Here is a 15,725-nt window from a genome sequence, read left to right on the forward strand (position 1 = left end):
TTCAATTTGGAAATTTAGTCTTCAATTTTTCAAGTTCAATTGAATTGAAATCAGATTATGATGGCCCAAATTGGGGATTTCATATTATTAATCATATTATTTTTTGTTTAGAATATGGAGTTGCCAGACTATCCTATTTATTGTCATTGGGGAGGGGAAATTTTGCAAAGTAGCGGTGATGTTACATATAAAGGAGGAGAGCGAAAATTTGGGTTTGTCAATTGTCAAATGAGTTATGATGAGGTTTTGAGTAAGGTTTATGATCTTATGAGATGTGACTCGAGATATGTGGAGTTGAAGCTACTAATGAGGTATCCAATGATGTCCGGTTCATATGAAGCCATTCCGTTGGATGATGACAATTCTTTAAAAGCAATGTTGATTGCTATGTCTCAAACACAATCAACCACAATGCAATTGTTCATCGAGCAACTTCCAAAGCAACCCGAAACTCAATCCCACTTGGAATCCTTTCATGAAATGGATTCATGGGCGAGTCCATTTCCCTACTTGCCCTTGACAAATCAAAGTGGGTTAACGGGTTCATTCACAAGAATGCTTACGGATGAACAATATGCTAGTGAACACATTTCAGAGCTCACTTCTCCAACTCAAACACCACATGTAGAAGCTACAAATGGTGATCCATCTATGATACTTTTCGATTCTCTAGATCAAATATGTGTTGATTTTTTTGGAGATGAAGCGGTTGGGGTGGATAGTGATGTTGATGAAGATGAAGATACACAAGATGCTAATGACAAAGCTATAAGAGAAAGCGCTCCATCTCAAATTTTCAACAATGTTGCAGAGTTGGATCCGATTTTGCTTGATTCTTGGAGGACTTGGTCCAACAACCACTCTTTCGATGGTGAATTTGCTATTGGGCAAGAGTTTGATTCTTTGGCGCAATTGAAAGACATAGTCAAAGGTTATTCCATAGCTAAAAATCATTCATTTAAGGTGTTGGAGAGTGAGCCCACAAAATACGTAGTTGAGTGTAAAAGAAAGAGTTCATGCAAATGCTCATGGAGGTTACGTGCAATCAAGGATCCTTGTCTTGCTTCATTCAGAATTGTGAGGTATAATGGCCCCCATGCAAGTAATTGTTTGGGTGACATAAACTCAATCGATCATCCTCTTCTCTCCTCTGATTTTGTATGCAATGAGATAAAAGATCTTATTCGTGCCGATCCTTCTTTGAAAATCCGTGTTATTGTGCAAGCGGTGAAAGTCAAGTTTAAGTATACCATCACTTACAAGAGAGCTTGGTCAGCGAAACAAAAGGCTATTGCAAGCATTTTTGGTGATTGGGAGCAATCTTACGAAGAGTTGCCTAGGTACATGCAAGCATTGAAAGAATCTAATCCAGGAACCGTCGTGGAATGGTGTACCTTGGCGTCTAATGAAGATCCTTCTGTTCACATTTTTTTTAGAGTGTTTTGGGCATTCAAGCCTTCCATCGATGGTTTTAAGCACTGTCGACCCCTAATCACCATAGATGGAACTCATTTGTATGGTAAGTACAAGGGCACGTTACTCATAGCCATGGGTACAGATGCGAATTCTCAATTGTTCCCTCTTGCTTTTGCTATTGTTGAAAATGAAAATGGTGAGAGTTGGAAATGGTTCATGAAATGCATTCGGCATTTAGTTACTCAGAGGGAAGGTTTATGTGTCATTTCTGATAGACATGCAGGGATTTTGCAAACAATGAATGAGGTCAATAGTGGGTGGGAGGAGCCGCGTGCCCACCATCGATTTTGTAATCGTCACCTTGCCTCTAATGTCAACACTCAGTTCAAGAATGCTTATGTGAAGAACCTTTTCGGAAAAGCCGCAGATGCTCGTCAAAGAAAGAAGTTTGATTACTACTTGGGAAGAATTGGTGAATTGAATGTTGAAGCTCATAAGTACTTGATGGATATTTCTCCTCATCGGTGGTCGATCCACCATGATGGTGGTTTTAGATATGGCGTGAAAACCACAAACATGTCCGAAGCTTTTAATGGGGTGATGAAAGGTGCTCGTTGTTTGCCGATAACCGCCCTTGTTCGGATGACGTTTTACCGAGTGAACTCCTACTTTGTTACAAGACGAGGTTGGGGTAAAAGGAGAATTGAAGAAGGCCACGATTTCGTTGAGAAGGCCACAACAACAATTGAAATGAACATGGCAAAATCTGGTGCTCACGAGGTCCAAGCCTTTGATCATGAGATGGGGCTATTTGAGGTTACAACTGGACGAGGAGGCAGGGCTTCAGGTAAAGGTGGTAACGTACACACTGTTAACCTTGTAGCCAAAACTTGCACTTGTGAGAAATTAAAAATCTACAAGTTGCCATGCTCCCATGTGCTTGCGGTTTGTCGTTCACGCAGCTTATCTTATGCTGCTTTCGTTGATCCTTTCTTTACCACTGTCGAGTATAGGCAAACATACTTGAAGAGCTTTCATCCACTTCCTGATGTTCCCTATTGGCCTCATTATACTGGGGTGAGTGAAGGAAATAATGCCCTTGGTCCAAGTATGCATTCAATGTTAAATCTAATAAATGCGGTTCAGTATTAATTAACAAGTTAATAATTCAGTGAGATCAAGTGAGCTGAATGCCTAGCTAGAGGCCGCTTCAGTTCAAGTGGAATTAATGATATTAATCCACAGCTTACTCTTGACTGAACCCGTAGGGTCACACAAATAGTACGTAAACGGATCAAGTATTTAATGGCATTAAATACTCCAACTATGGATATTCGGAATCGACGGATCTTGGTTTCAGTGGGAGCTGAGATCGTCACAGGCAAGAAATGAATACTCCGGAAACGATGATATTGCCGGAAACGGAAATATGGATCGTATCGGAAATATAAATATTATCCAAGTCGTAGATGTTGCCGGAAACGGAAACATGGTACGTGTCGGAAAATATTATCGGAAATGGAAATATTGCCAGAATCGGAAATATTGCCGGAAACGGAAATATTGTCAGAATCGGAAATATTATCGGAATCGGAAAATAATTCCGGAAACGGAAATATTAAATATTTGTTCGAAACGGAAATTGATTCCGGAATCGGAAATATTAAATATTGTTCGTATCGGAAATGAATTCCGGAATCGGGAATTTAATCGGAAGCGTATCGTACGAATTAGCATCGGACGAGGCCCGCTAGACGAAGGCCCAGCACGAAGCCAGGCCGTCGCCCAGCGAGCCAACGCGCACCATCGCACGCCAAGCCTCGACCAGGCCCAGCGCAAGGCATGGCCCAGCCAAGGCCTTGGGCGCGCGCGCGAGAGCACAGCAGTGGGCCGAGCGCTGTGCGCCTAGCGTGGGCCGCATGGCTTGCGCGGGTGTACGGTGCTCGTGCAATGCTTGTGCGGGAATCCTGAAGCGATCGGGATTCGAAGTGTGATTAAATCCTAAAACTATTAGATAATGATTATTTAATTAGAGTCCTAGTAGGGTTATAATTAAATAAATTAGTATCCTAATAGGATTCCAAAACCCTTTCCATAACTCTATAAATAGGTGCCTAGGGTCACATATTTTCATAGAGTAATTCAAGTATTCAAAGTGAGTTTTGAGAGAAAAATTCAGTCACACATCTTGCTCAAAAGTGCCGAAAATTTATAGTACCTTAGGGGCGATTCTAGTTGGTCAATCTTAAGGCGGATCCGGACGTGCTGTGGACTATCTACGGAGGGACGACACTTGGAGTCCTAAAGACTTGTTCTTGTTCGGTTCGGGCGCAGCTAGGGAAGGCACGCAACAAAGAGTATGCATCTAAATTATGCTATATGATTATGTGTAAATAATATGTATTCCTGGCTTAATGGTTGTTTTCGCATGATTTATGAATTGTCATATGTATCATAACCTAACAGTGGTATCACGAGCCTCTTATTATTAATATTAATTTATTAATTTGTCATTAATTTTAAATATAAATTTTAAATTTTATGCGATTCGTTCATATAACTTGCACGCACAAAGCAATGGACGCTACGTGTTACCCTTAAGGGGTGTTGTATAGTGCGGGCATGCGACGACGAGCAAGGGAGCTCGTCGCCCGTGCGGCACGAATGCAATGAACGAGGGCATGGTGCACGAGCACAAGGCAGCAGCCCTGCCTTGTGTCGTGGGCCACGAGCTATGGACGAATGGGCATGGGCGAAGGCAAGGCAAGGCAGTCGCGTGTGGGCAGCAAGCGAGCTGCGCCACAACGCGCATTGCCTCGCGCAAGCGCGCGCAGCCTCGCACGCAGCGAGCGCAAGCTCGCGTGCCACGAGCGGTGCGCCCAGCGTCGATCGCGCGCAGCGAGCAATTGCTCGCGCACTGCGAGCGATGGCTCGCGCACAGCGAGCGATGGCTCGCGTGCATCGAGCGCTGGAGCGCGCGCAGCAAGCGCTGGCGAGCGCGCACAGCGAGCGATGGCTCGCGTGCATCGAGCGCTGGCGCGCGCGCAGCGAGCACCACTTGTGCGATGGCTTGCGATGGGAAGATGCAGCAGCTATGCGACGAGCGCATGGGCTGCGCGCACATGGCCAGCGATGGCTGTGTGCGTGTGGCCCATGGGCGTTCGATGCGTAGGGTGTTTGCATTACGATTAGATCGTTTTGAATGTTTAATTTGAAATTTTCAGTTTACGTAATTTTAATTAATTTTAAAATTAATAATTTAAATTATTTTCTTGGATTTTAATTTTGAATATTGTAATTATAATAAATTTTATTTATTCTAATTATTTTACTAAAATTAAAATCATGAATTAATTTAAACACGACTGAAATCAAATTAAAATTTTTGGATTCAATTATAAATTTATATGGGCTTTAAATTTTAATTAAATTTGTATGTTTCCGGTTAGACTTGAAATACATTTTTATGTTTAAAATTAGTAAAGCATATGAATTTATTGGTTTAGTGGGAGCGCTTTTTAGTCATAAACTCTTGATTAGGTCTACAAATCCTTAAGTTTAAAACAACTTGATTAGAATTAATAAGGACTGAATAATTGGTAGATTATTGGTGCCCTTGATTAATTGCTGCAAATGTTTACGTGATGCATAATGTGTTTTACTAACCAGCTATGTGGGCCATTCAAGATAATGAATGGGTGAATGGTATATATTGTATATGTACTGTTTTGCAGGTTATGAAGTGACTAGTATGGCCCAAATAGGATAGAAAATATGGTCTGCGCACTATTAATTTGAATGTAATTGGTCTAAAGTACCAAAGTTATTTTTCAATTCAAATATGGTCTGCGTACCATCAAATAGCTGTAATTAGTTATAGCTTATCCTATTTGAAGAAAATGGTGCCTCCCACGGAGATTTTCAAGACGGACTTTGAAGTCAAAGCTTCAAGATGAAGTCGGGCCATACTAGATCACATTTATCTTATGCATGTTTTAAGTTATTTATTGCTTTTAAATATGTCTTAAAATGCATGAGATCATAAGCTTGATTATGTTGCATGATTAAGGATTTTAGTTCACTTAAAATCTAACCAACATAGTAAGAGCCTTAAGTTCCAAACTTAAAAATTGAGTTAAAAGGTGCCATGCCAAAATATACACTTGCTTGGATATCCTTTACATCAATCTAGTAATAGTTTTCGCTCAGCGAGGTGTTACTTATTGGTCCTAAAGGGGCAAGGTACACAAATAATTGTGAGTACATGTTAGTTTTGGTGAAACTCAACGATATAAGTAAGGAGTCCTTTTATGTCGTGGCAAAACGATAGGTTTACCTAATAAGTTCTTAGACGTACCTATCAACCAAGAATAGTTTCTAGACTATTAGCAAAAGGCTTTTGCTTACCTAAGATGTTTTAGGATTAAGTCGACAAACTGTGCTTAGTTCTTCAATGATTTTAGGATCTTGGAATCATTTTATTCACACCTGCCGGAACACATAATTCGAATAAAATGCTAATGACTTGTTTAAATTGCATGATTGCTTTCATTTTCAAGTTATTATTCATGATAAATGTTTAGACTTTGCATGCTTCAATGTATGTTTTAATTATTGTTTATAATTAAATATCTTGCACTGCAATAAATCCTTTTAGAAAGGTAACAGTAGATTTCCTCGATTGGTAGTGAATCCAAGAACGATTCACGGAAATGAGAGAAAATGAGCAATTTAAAATGTACGTTTCTTTTAGCGACTTTTATGGTTGTTTTCGAACATCAAAGTCGAATGGCAAACCAATTGGTGCTTGTGAATTCAAAATACACTGTAGTTTTGAGATCATAAAGCATTGAGTTTAATGCGCTCAGCTTTACCAATGGTTAACAACCTAATATCTTTGTCCATTTAATTCTCGAATGAGTCTAGTCCCTAGACATTCGAATAGATCGATGATTAGAGAACTTTAGAAGCTTCTGGTAAGATCATCTAGTTGAAACTTAATACTCAACATAAATTAAATGGTAAGAACCTTGTTGGGGTGACATTGGACATGTCTAACAAAGTATAAAAGTCAACACTAAAGAATTCAATTCTTAAGACTATAAGAAAGGGTACAAGAAATAGGAAAACGAGGAACAAATGAAAGGAATTTACGATTCCGTTTCTACCTGTAAGTTCATGTTTAAAGAGAAGTGACCTAGCAATCAAACTTCCTTGGTATCATATACCGCTTGAGGTTCTTACTTCGGTAATAACTCAAATAATGGAAGCTAGGCTACACTAATGGCCTACAAGTGGGAAATGAAGCATGGCAATGCTACATTAGTTGTAGGGTCATCTAGTTTGTTTTAAAGGCTGGAACTTAATGGCTATTTTGTTCCATAATCAGCATACCTAAATTTCTGTTTTTCAAACACAGAAAGACTCACATTCAAGAAAAACAAAAACAATGTTTGTTTGTTTATTTGAGTGAAATGGTCAATTACGGGTTGAGTCAATATGCTTGATTAAAACAAACAACTCTTTAACAATAAAAAATTTACTAGGTTCAAATCAACCCCTTGATTTGAGTTCCACTAATCTTTGGCATTGTTGCTTAGACCATATCAACAAGTTAACATTCAAAAGCTCGAAATAATGTCCTTTTGGAGATTCGTTTCCAAAATGACAAGTGGGAGAAAATAGACCTCGAAAGTCTTCGAGGCGAACAACAAACATAAACGGACATTCCGGAGGCTTTTCGAAGTGCTTCAGAAAATCCGAACTTATTCTTTAAGGATTTTAGAAGTGGCTTTAAAGAATAGACATCTCTTAGAAGACTTTACAAGTGCTTCAAGGAGAACAGAATATTCAAAGGACTTTCAAGTGGCTATTGATATTCTATTGTTTGATGTTCTATACCCTAGTAGGCATAGAGTTCAAGTCACTGGAACTATGAGATTCTTCTATTAGATAGTGAAGAAACATGGAGTTCAGGTCACTGAAACTATGCAATTCTTCTATTAGATAGTAAAGAAACCTACAACTTGCAGTCAAACTAAAAGAAGTGACTTGTAAGAAAGCTATGACGAAACCCAGATTCCCTAAAATGGTTAGAGGCCACATATAGACTATATGTTTAATTGGTTAAAGGCCATAAAACATACTCAATGTTTTGATGACAAAATTGAAATTTTGTTGATTTGCAAGAATAGTTTCACACCTATTGGTTTCAAGTTTGTTTTAAGGATAAAAACCATCAAACATGGAATTGTGTTCACACACAAAGCTAGATTAGTTGCTAAAGGTTACAAGCAAATTCATGGCATGGATTGTGTTGAAACCTCATGCAAAATCGTAATGCTTAAGTCTATAATTCAAGCAATGATTGCATATTGGTACATATGGCAATTGGATGACAAAACGTATTCCTCAATCAAATGTTGGAATATAATATGTACATGGTATGTCATAGAATTTGTGGATCCAAATAAATGCTTGAAAAGGAAAGCTAGCTTATAAAATCTAAGTACAGATTTAAGCAAGCAATTGGGAATTGGAACTGTATTTTAAGTGAAGCTAATAAGCATTTTAGTTTCATAAAATATACATGATTCTTATAGATATATAAGAAGTTTAGTGGGAGTACTTAAAACTTAATTGGTCCTATGTGTATTACACACATATCTCTCTATTGTGAAATAACATTCAAATGCTAATGACTTAGATTTGAAATTATTCATCAATGATGGACCATGGCGAAACTTAGTACATACTGGGTATTAAGATCTATTTACAAAGATCTTATGATATTGTTTTGGATTAAGTAATGGCATTTACTAAGTCAAACACGAAAGTCTCCATTGGAGATATTCGACCCATGTGAATAAATCTAAGTAAAAGATGTTTGAACTATGTATAAGCATTTACTAAGTTAAACATCAAAGGATCTAAATAAGATTCTTAACCTATATTATATGTCAAAGAATTTAGCTGAATTTAGTATCTACTGAAACTAGATAAGCTAAAGTTACATGAATAGAATTCAATTGGGAATTATTCTGCAAAAGAATTTATCATGTATGATATAATATGAGGATCGCCAAAAACGTATCGTATGACTTTAGCCATGACGAACATATACCAATCTCTATTGATCTAAGTAAAGATCAACTAGATTGAGATCAAGAATACTTATGGTACTTGAAAAGGTACATAGGAATAGTTCTTGATTCAAGGAAATAAAGATATGCTAAATATTGATGCTACAAGCATAAACACTGGCAAAGGATCAAGCAAGACCCTTTGGAGTTAACCATTGATAAGGACGAGCTATAGAGCATCGTGTTTTGAAAATGGCAACATGGGTTGGAGACCATGAGTTGTTGCGTGGGAAATTAAAATAATAATTTCTATGTTCTAAGATATAGTTGGAGAGTCTTCCACATATCTATGAACTGCTTGGATAGGTAAATCCAAACAAAGCATCACTAGCAACCTATACAGTTGAAGTAAAAGTAATTTATTGCCTAAGAAGCAATAAAACAGGGTTGTTTAAAGTTCTTCACTGAACTTGGGTAGATCACCTATCTGCTGGCTTGATGGTTCTTCATTGAAAAATGCGTAGAACCACTCTTGAAGCAAGAAAAACGTCTGCTAACTTGATGGTTCTTCATTGCAAAATGCGTAGAACCACTATCGAAGTAAGAAAGACTAGATCACATAATAAACAAACTCAAAAGATCTTATCATCATATCTCGAAAAACATTCGATGAAAAGGATATTAAGATTGGCAAAGCATGATAACTAAACCTATGCAACAAGTGAGAAGCAACACTCACGTTGTAGCACTGGAAATCAAGCATAGCTTTGAATTCCATGAACTGTTTTAAAGATGGGTTTGAGGCCCATGGTTGTAAAACAATGGGGTTGAATATTTATCATATATGAAATGTATTTTCATATTCCATTTAATCTTGGTTTAGTATTAAATGATGAGTCCCTTCAATTTGACGATATATTCAAGATAGACTGTCAGGACCAGTCCTGTGACTAAGAAATTTCTATCAAGTGAACTTGAATGTCAAAGGTTGAAAATGGTCCCTAGTCGGAGTTTTCTATAAAATTGGACGCATAGAAAACGTTAGACGATTAGAATGCAAGATGACTAGTAGTTCTGTTTCTTGAACTATGTGGACATGGCAATGTCATAATCATTTGCATAGATACTTACTTTGGGAAGACTAGTATCGGACAAGACCTATGAAACTTTACTGTAAGAGATGAAAATATGTCATAAGTAAATTTCATTAAAATTATTAGACACTAAATCCTCAATACCTGAGTGATTTGAGATTACTTGTTTGAGAACTGGTTGCTTTGACGTTGACCAACCGTCGCACCGTAAAAGGAGGCTATAAAGGCAACGCTCAGGTAATCACCTATCAAACGAAGTCTAATCTCAAGATCGCAAGATTGGGATTGTCCTCCCATAAATCGGGATGAGATGCTTAAAAGTTGTACAAGGCCACTCGGAGAGCTAGAAACTGTGAAATGCATGGCCGTGCTCGGATGAATCATAGGCTATGATTATCTGTTTATTTGATCAGTTGAACTCTGAAACCGAGGAACACCTCAGGACATAATAAGGATGACAACTCTTACCTTATGTTCAAGAGCAAGCATCGAGCGACAAAGGAATTAGGAAATGCACACTTGTCCCTAAAGACAAGTGGGAGACTGAAGGAAATAATGCCCTTGGTCCAAGTATGCATTCAATGTTAAGTCTAATAAATGCGGTTCAGTATTAATTAACAAGTTAATATTTCAGTGAGATCAAGTGAGCTGAATGCCTAGCTAGAGGCCGCTTCAGTTCAAGTGGAATTAATGATATTAATCCACAGCTTACTCTTGACTGAACCCGTAGGGTCACACAAATAGTACGTAAACGGATCAAGTATTTAATGGCATTAAATACTCCATCTATGGATATTCGGAATCGACGGATCTTGGTTTCAGTGGGAGCTGAGATCGTCACAGGCAAGAAATGAATACTCCGGAAACGATGATATTGCCGGAAACGGAAATATGGATCGTATCGGAAATATAAATATTATCCAAGTCGTAGATGTTGCCGGAAACGGAAACATGGTACGTGTCGGAAAATATTATCGGAAATGGAAATATTGCCAGAATCGGAAATATTGCCGGAAACGGAAATATTGTCAGAATCGGAAATATTATCGGAATCGGAAAATAATTTCGGAAACGGAAATATTAAATATTTGTTCGAAACGGAAATTGATTCCGGAATCGGAAATATTAAATATTGTTCGTATCGGAAATGAATTCCGGAATCGGGAATTTAATCGGAAGCGTATCGTACGAATTAGCATCGGACGAGGCCCGCTAGACGAAGGCCCAGCACGAAGCCAGGTCGTCGCCCAGCGAGCCAACGCGCACCATCGCACGCCAAGCCTCGACCAGGCCCAGCGCAAGGCCAGGCCCAGCCAAGGCCTTGGGCGCGCGCGCGAGAGCACAGCAGTGGGCCGAGCGCTGTGCGCCTAGCGTGGGCCGCATGGCTTGCGCGGGTGTACGGTGCTCGTGCAATGCTTGTGCGGGAATCCTGAAGCGATCGGGATTCGAAGTGTGATTAAATCCTAAAACTATTAGATAATGATTATTTAATTAGAGTCCTAGTAGGGTTATAATTAAATAAATTAGTATCCTAATAGGATTCCAAAACCCTTTCCATAACTCTATAAATAGGTGCCTAGGGTCACATATTTTCATAGAGTAATTCAAGTATTCAAAGTGAGTTTTGAGAGAAAAATTCAGTCACACATCTTGCTCAAAAGTGCCGAAAATTTATAGTACCTTAGGGGCGATTCTAGTTGGTCAATCTTAAGGCGGATCCGGACGTGCTGTGGACTATCTACGGAGGGACGACACTTGGAGTCCTAAAGACTTGTTCTTGTTCGGTTCGGGCGCAGCTAGGGAAGGCACGCAACAAAGAGTATGCATCTAAATTATGCTATATGATTATGTGTAAATAATATGTATTCCTGGCTTAATGGTTGTTTCCGCATGATTTATGAATTGTCATATGTATCATAACCTAACAGTGAGAATAGTTGCTGATGCTAGTAAACGGCGTGGTGTGGGACGCCCAAAGTCGTCTCGATACCCTAATGAGATGGATTCGAGTGCTCGACGCAGTGTCAATGTAAAATCATGTAGCATTTGTCGACGTCAAGGGCATAATAAGAAAACTTGTGCAGCTAGGGGTGGTGTTGGATCATCGGGGTAATAAACTCAGTTTATGTTTCTCTTGATGTGTGATTCTAAGTTTAATTTTTGTGCATATATTTCTTTTGACGTGTGATTTTACGATTTCTAATAAACTTCTTTTTCAGGTCTCATGGAGCCGACGATCCATCCCGGCCCACGTGATACTTCGGTTTTGACGTTGCAGGCGGAGCATAGGAGTGAGGATGTTTGGGGAGGGGGTATGGACAGGCTTTTGACGTGTCAGGAGCACGTGCTTGGTTTAGGAGAGTGGGTGATACATGATCGAGTCTTGGAGTTTGTTAGATTAGCAGGGTTCTATGGTGTACATAGATTGGTTGGTGGTGGATTAGCCTTAGATAGGTCTTTGATCACAGCATTGATTGAGAGATGGAGACAGGAGACGCACACTTTTCATTTGGCTGTTGGTGAGGCTACTATTACTCTGCAGGATGTCGCTGTTTTGTTGGGGCTCAGAGTTCATGGGGCTCCTGTCACAGGGGATGGTACTGGGGTGTGGTCAGCTTTAGTCGAGGAGTTGTTAGGGATACGACCAGAGCCTGGTGATGATGGAAAACCTGTTCTCCAGGGTTCATCATTGAGGATGACTTGGTTGAGGCGACACTTCAGTCAGGGCCCCCCTGATGACGCTGCTGATATTGTTTATGAGAGGTTTAGCCGAGCATATATTCTTGCACTTATGGGGTCCATTTTGTTTGCTGATAAGAGCGGTGATGCCGTGCAGCTCGTCTACTTGCCATTGATTCGCGACTTGCGTAGAGCTGGGACATACAGCTGGGGGAGTGCGACCCTTGCTTATTTGTATCGACAGATGTGTCGAGCCGCTCGTAGACGATCCCGTGACATTGGTGGTCCACTTATACTTCTGCAGTTATGGTCATGGGAGCATATTCACATTGGTCGTCCGAGGATTTCGAGAGTTCGCGATGCTCCACCTCCTGACCCAGAGCATCCTATTGAGGTCGACGATCCATCTATTCTTGGTACTCAGCATCAGCGTGGAGTGGACCCCTTAGCATGCAGGTAACTTATTTGTTTAACTACTCATTACTACTTCGATAAATCAAGTAATTTGTTAACACTTTACTTTACTAACACTTTACTTTACTTGTTTTGTTAGTTGGCTTAGGGTTCACTTTTCATGTGGCCATACAGCTAGTGGACTCTCTTTCTTTAGGGATGCACTTGACCATCAAAAGGAGACACAGGTATTTAATATCTCACCTTACTAATTACTCAAATGCTTCTTTTGTTTCAAGTTAGGTCAACTTTGGTCAATTTTTGTCAATGTAGGTGCATTAAAGTCAACTAGTTCAACTTTGGTCTAAATTGTCAATTTAAGTCAACTTTGGTCTAAATTGTCAATTTTTGTCTTAAATAGCCTACATTCACCAAAAATTGTCTAAAAATTCCCTTAATTCACCAAAAATTGCCTAAAAAGGCTAAAATCGCATAAAATAGCTTCAATTCACCTTAATTAGCCTAAATCCACCAAACATAGCATAAAAAGGCCTAAACTAGCTTAAATTCACCTAACATAGTCTAGAATAGCTTGGATTCACCTAAAATAGGCTAAAATAGCTTAAATTCACCTAAAATGGCATATAATAGCTTAAATTCACCAAAGATTGCCTAAAAAGGCTTAAGTTCGCCTAAAATGGCCTAAAATCGCCTTAAATAGCTTCAATTCACCTTAATTAGCCTAAATCCACCAAAAATAGCCTAAATACACCTAAACACGCTTAAGTTCACCTAACATAGTCTATAATAGCTTAAAATCACACCTAAAGGCTTAAATTTACCTAGAATTGTCCAAAATAGCCTAAAATTGCTTAATTTCACCTAAAATTGCCTAAATACTCACTTTTTACTTATTGTAGATGACTTGGCAGCCATATTCAGAGACGGTACTTGGTTTACTACCCGAGATTTGTAGATGTGATAGAGATATATGGCGCTCAGTTGTACCGTTGATTTGCTTTGACATTATTGAGTACCACTACCCAAATCGAGTGATGCGTCAGTTTGGATTGGAACAGTCAGTTCCCGTTGCGTGTGACACGAGTGTTGATCTTCATAATGTGGATCGACGGCATAAAAACAAGAAGTTTGAAGAGATGCATCGCAAATATGTGGAGGAGTGGCGTGATCGTGAGAGTCGGATTGTTCAAGGCACTCCTTTTGCCGGTCATCGTGAGAGGATGAAGGAGTATATGGATTGGTATTGTAGCATCACGAGACTCCTCATTACACCCCCCACCACTCATTATCAGCCGTCTTCCTCTGATATTATTTTGGTAAATTAATCCTTGTTCCATTTTCATGTATAATGTTTATATTCATAACTAATGTTGAATTCTAATTATTGTTTCACATTCTTTTTTGTAGTCACATGCATTGGCTGATCTTGCCTCAAGATGCACTCGAGCTGTGGATTCTGCGTTAGAGTTACCTCCCAATTTGGCCCTTCCTCTTACTCTTGATACGTTACGCAATTTGAGTTCCTCTTGCATTGAGACCTTATCAAGAGTGGGGCAAGAACATATCCTCCAACAATATGATTTAGCCTCGTCTCAGTGTACACCCGACACCTCCACCTCACATGTTTCTCGAGGGCGTGGTTTTCGACCACCATGTGCACGCCCTCCACCACTTACTCCTCCTCTACGCCCTCTAGCACTTACTTCTCCACACCCTCCACCACCACCTTCTCCACGCCCTCCACCACCACCTTCTCCACGCCCTCCACCTCTTACTCCTCCTGCATCTCCGCCAGCATCACAAGTTATTTCATCTCCTCCTTTGCAGCTTCTCACTTACCGGCGACAAAAGGGTTGCTCTCCTAGTCAACGTCCCGAGCCAATTGCCGAGGAGGATGAGTCCTCATTTTCATCGTCCGAGCATTCAAAGAAACAACGTAGAACTTAGATTTGAGCTACATTAGAAATTTTGTGTAATCTTTTGTTCTTTTTGCTAGTATTGGAACTTTTAGAACTTTTAGAAACTCATGTGTCATTATTGGAACGATTGAACTTTTGGAAATTTTTTGTTTGCACTCTTCTATTTTGTTGCATAAGTGTTATGGTTTGGTTGGTTGGTATGATTTGTGGAGGTTGTTGGAGTTGGATTACAGACGTTGGAGTTGGATTATAGACGTTGTTGGAGATCTTGGATTTGTTTACAGGTTGTTGGAGTTGGACTATTTGGCAGAAGATCTTAGCCCATTTTCTGGCTGAACACTGGAAACTGCAAGCTTGGATGCAGGGGGCATTATGAACCGCTATCTGAGATAGCGGTTTGGTTTTGAACTAAACCGCTATCTCAGAATGCGGTTAAGTAGTATAAACCGCATTCTGAGATAGCGGTTTAGTTCTAAATCAAACCGCTATCTCAGATAGCGGTTTAGTGTTGAACCGGAAAAAAAAATTAGTTTTCTCTCTCCCTTGCTGACGTGGACGGTATGGTGGGAATTAACAAAAAAAGTAACGTATTTTGGGAATTAACTTATCTTTGTGCAATATTGACGGAAATCGCTCGTCTTTGCCATGTATGCAAAACATACTCTGTTTTTTTTTTGTTGTTGCTTTAAATGAGATAAATGACAATACGTCCTACGTACAAACCTTTGTATAGGTGTATCTATTGTTGGTAGAAGATTCATTACAATTAGGTTTGTAAAAAGATGATGTGGCATGAGAACAAATCTTATTGAAGTTTCTTTTATTGATATATTTCCCTTAGTCTCCATTTTCTCAAGTTGTGTAATCCATTTTCTCAAGTTGTGTAAAAAGCAACACCTTTTATGACAATAGTATATGATCCATGAATTCATATGTAATAACATTCTTTATCAAATTGTAATTTACTAAAATTTAAAAAGTATGCATTATTCTTTTATAAACCACAACTAATGTAAATCTTACATTACAATAATAATTTGGAAGTTGAGGGTGATAGAGAAATTTAAAAAAAGTTAATGAAAGATTAAAAGGAATTCATGCAACACTTGAGAAAAAGTTGA

General features: G+C 39.1%; 2 protein-coding genes across 2 annotated transcripts; both read left to right on the top strand.

Moving 5' to 3' along the window:
* The first annotated feature begins 114 nt into the window (after nt 1–114).
* LOC110776584 (uncharacterized) lies at nt 115–11,705 on the top strand. Its single transcript, XM_021981140.2, has 2 exons — nt 115–2,518; nt 11,521–11,705. The coding sequence occupies exons 1-2, from the start codon at nt 115–117 to the stop codon at nt 11,703–11,705; spliced, it is 2,589 nt and encodes an 862-aa protein (XP_021836832.2).
* LOC130463183 (serine/threonine-protein phosphatase 7 long form homolog) lies at nt 11,535–14,940 on the top strand. Its single transcript, XM_056832235.1, has 6 exons — nt 11,535–11,701; nt 11,812–12,727; nt 12,825–12,912; nt 13,585–14,001; nt 14,093–14,583; nt 14,682–14,940. The coding sequence occupies exons 2-6, from the start codon at nt 11,817–11,819 to the stop codon at nt 14,938–14,940; spliced, it is 2,166 nt and encodes a 721-aa protein (XP_056688213.1). The 5' UTR covers nt 11,535–11,701; nt 11,812–11,816.
* The last annotated feature ends 785 nt before the right edge of the window (nt 14,941–15,725 follow it).

This window comes from Spinacia oleracea, chromosome 6, assembly GCF_020520425.1.
Source record: "Spinacia oleracea cultivar Varoflay chromosome 6, BTI_SOV_V1, whole genome shotgun sequence".
Lineage (NCBI taxonomy): Eukaryota > Viridiplantae > Streptophyta > Magnoliopsida > Caryophyllales > Amaranthaceae > Spinacia > Spinacia oleracea.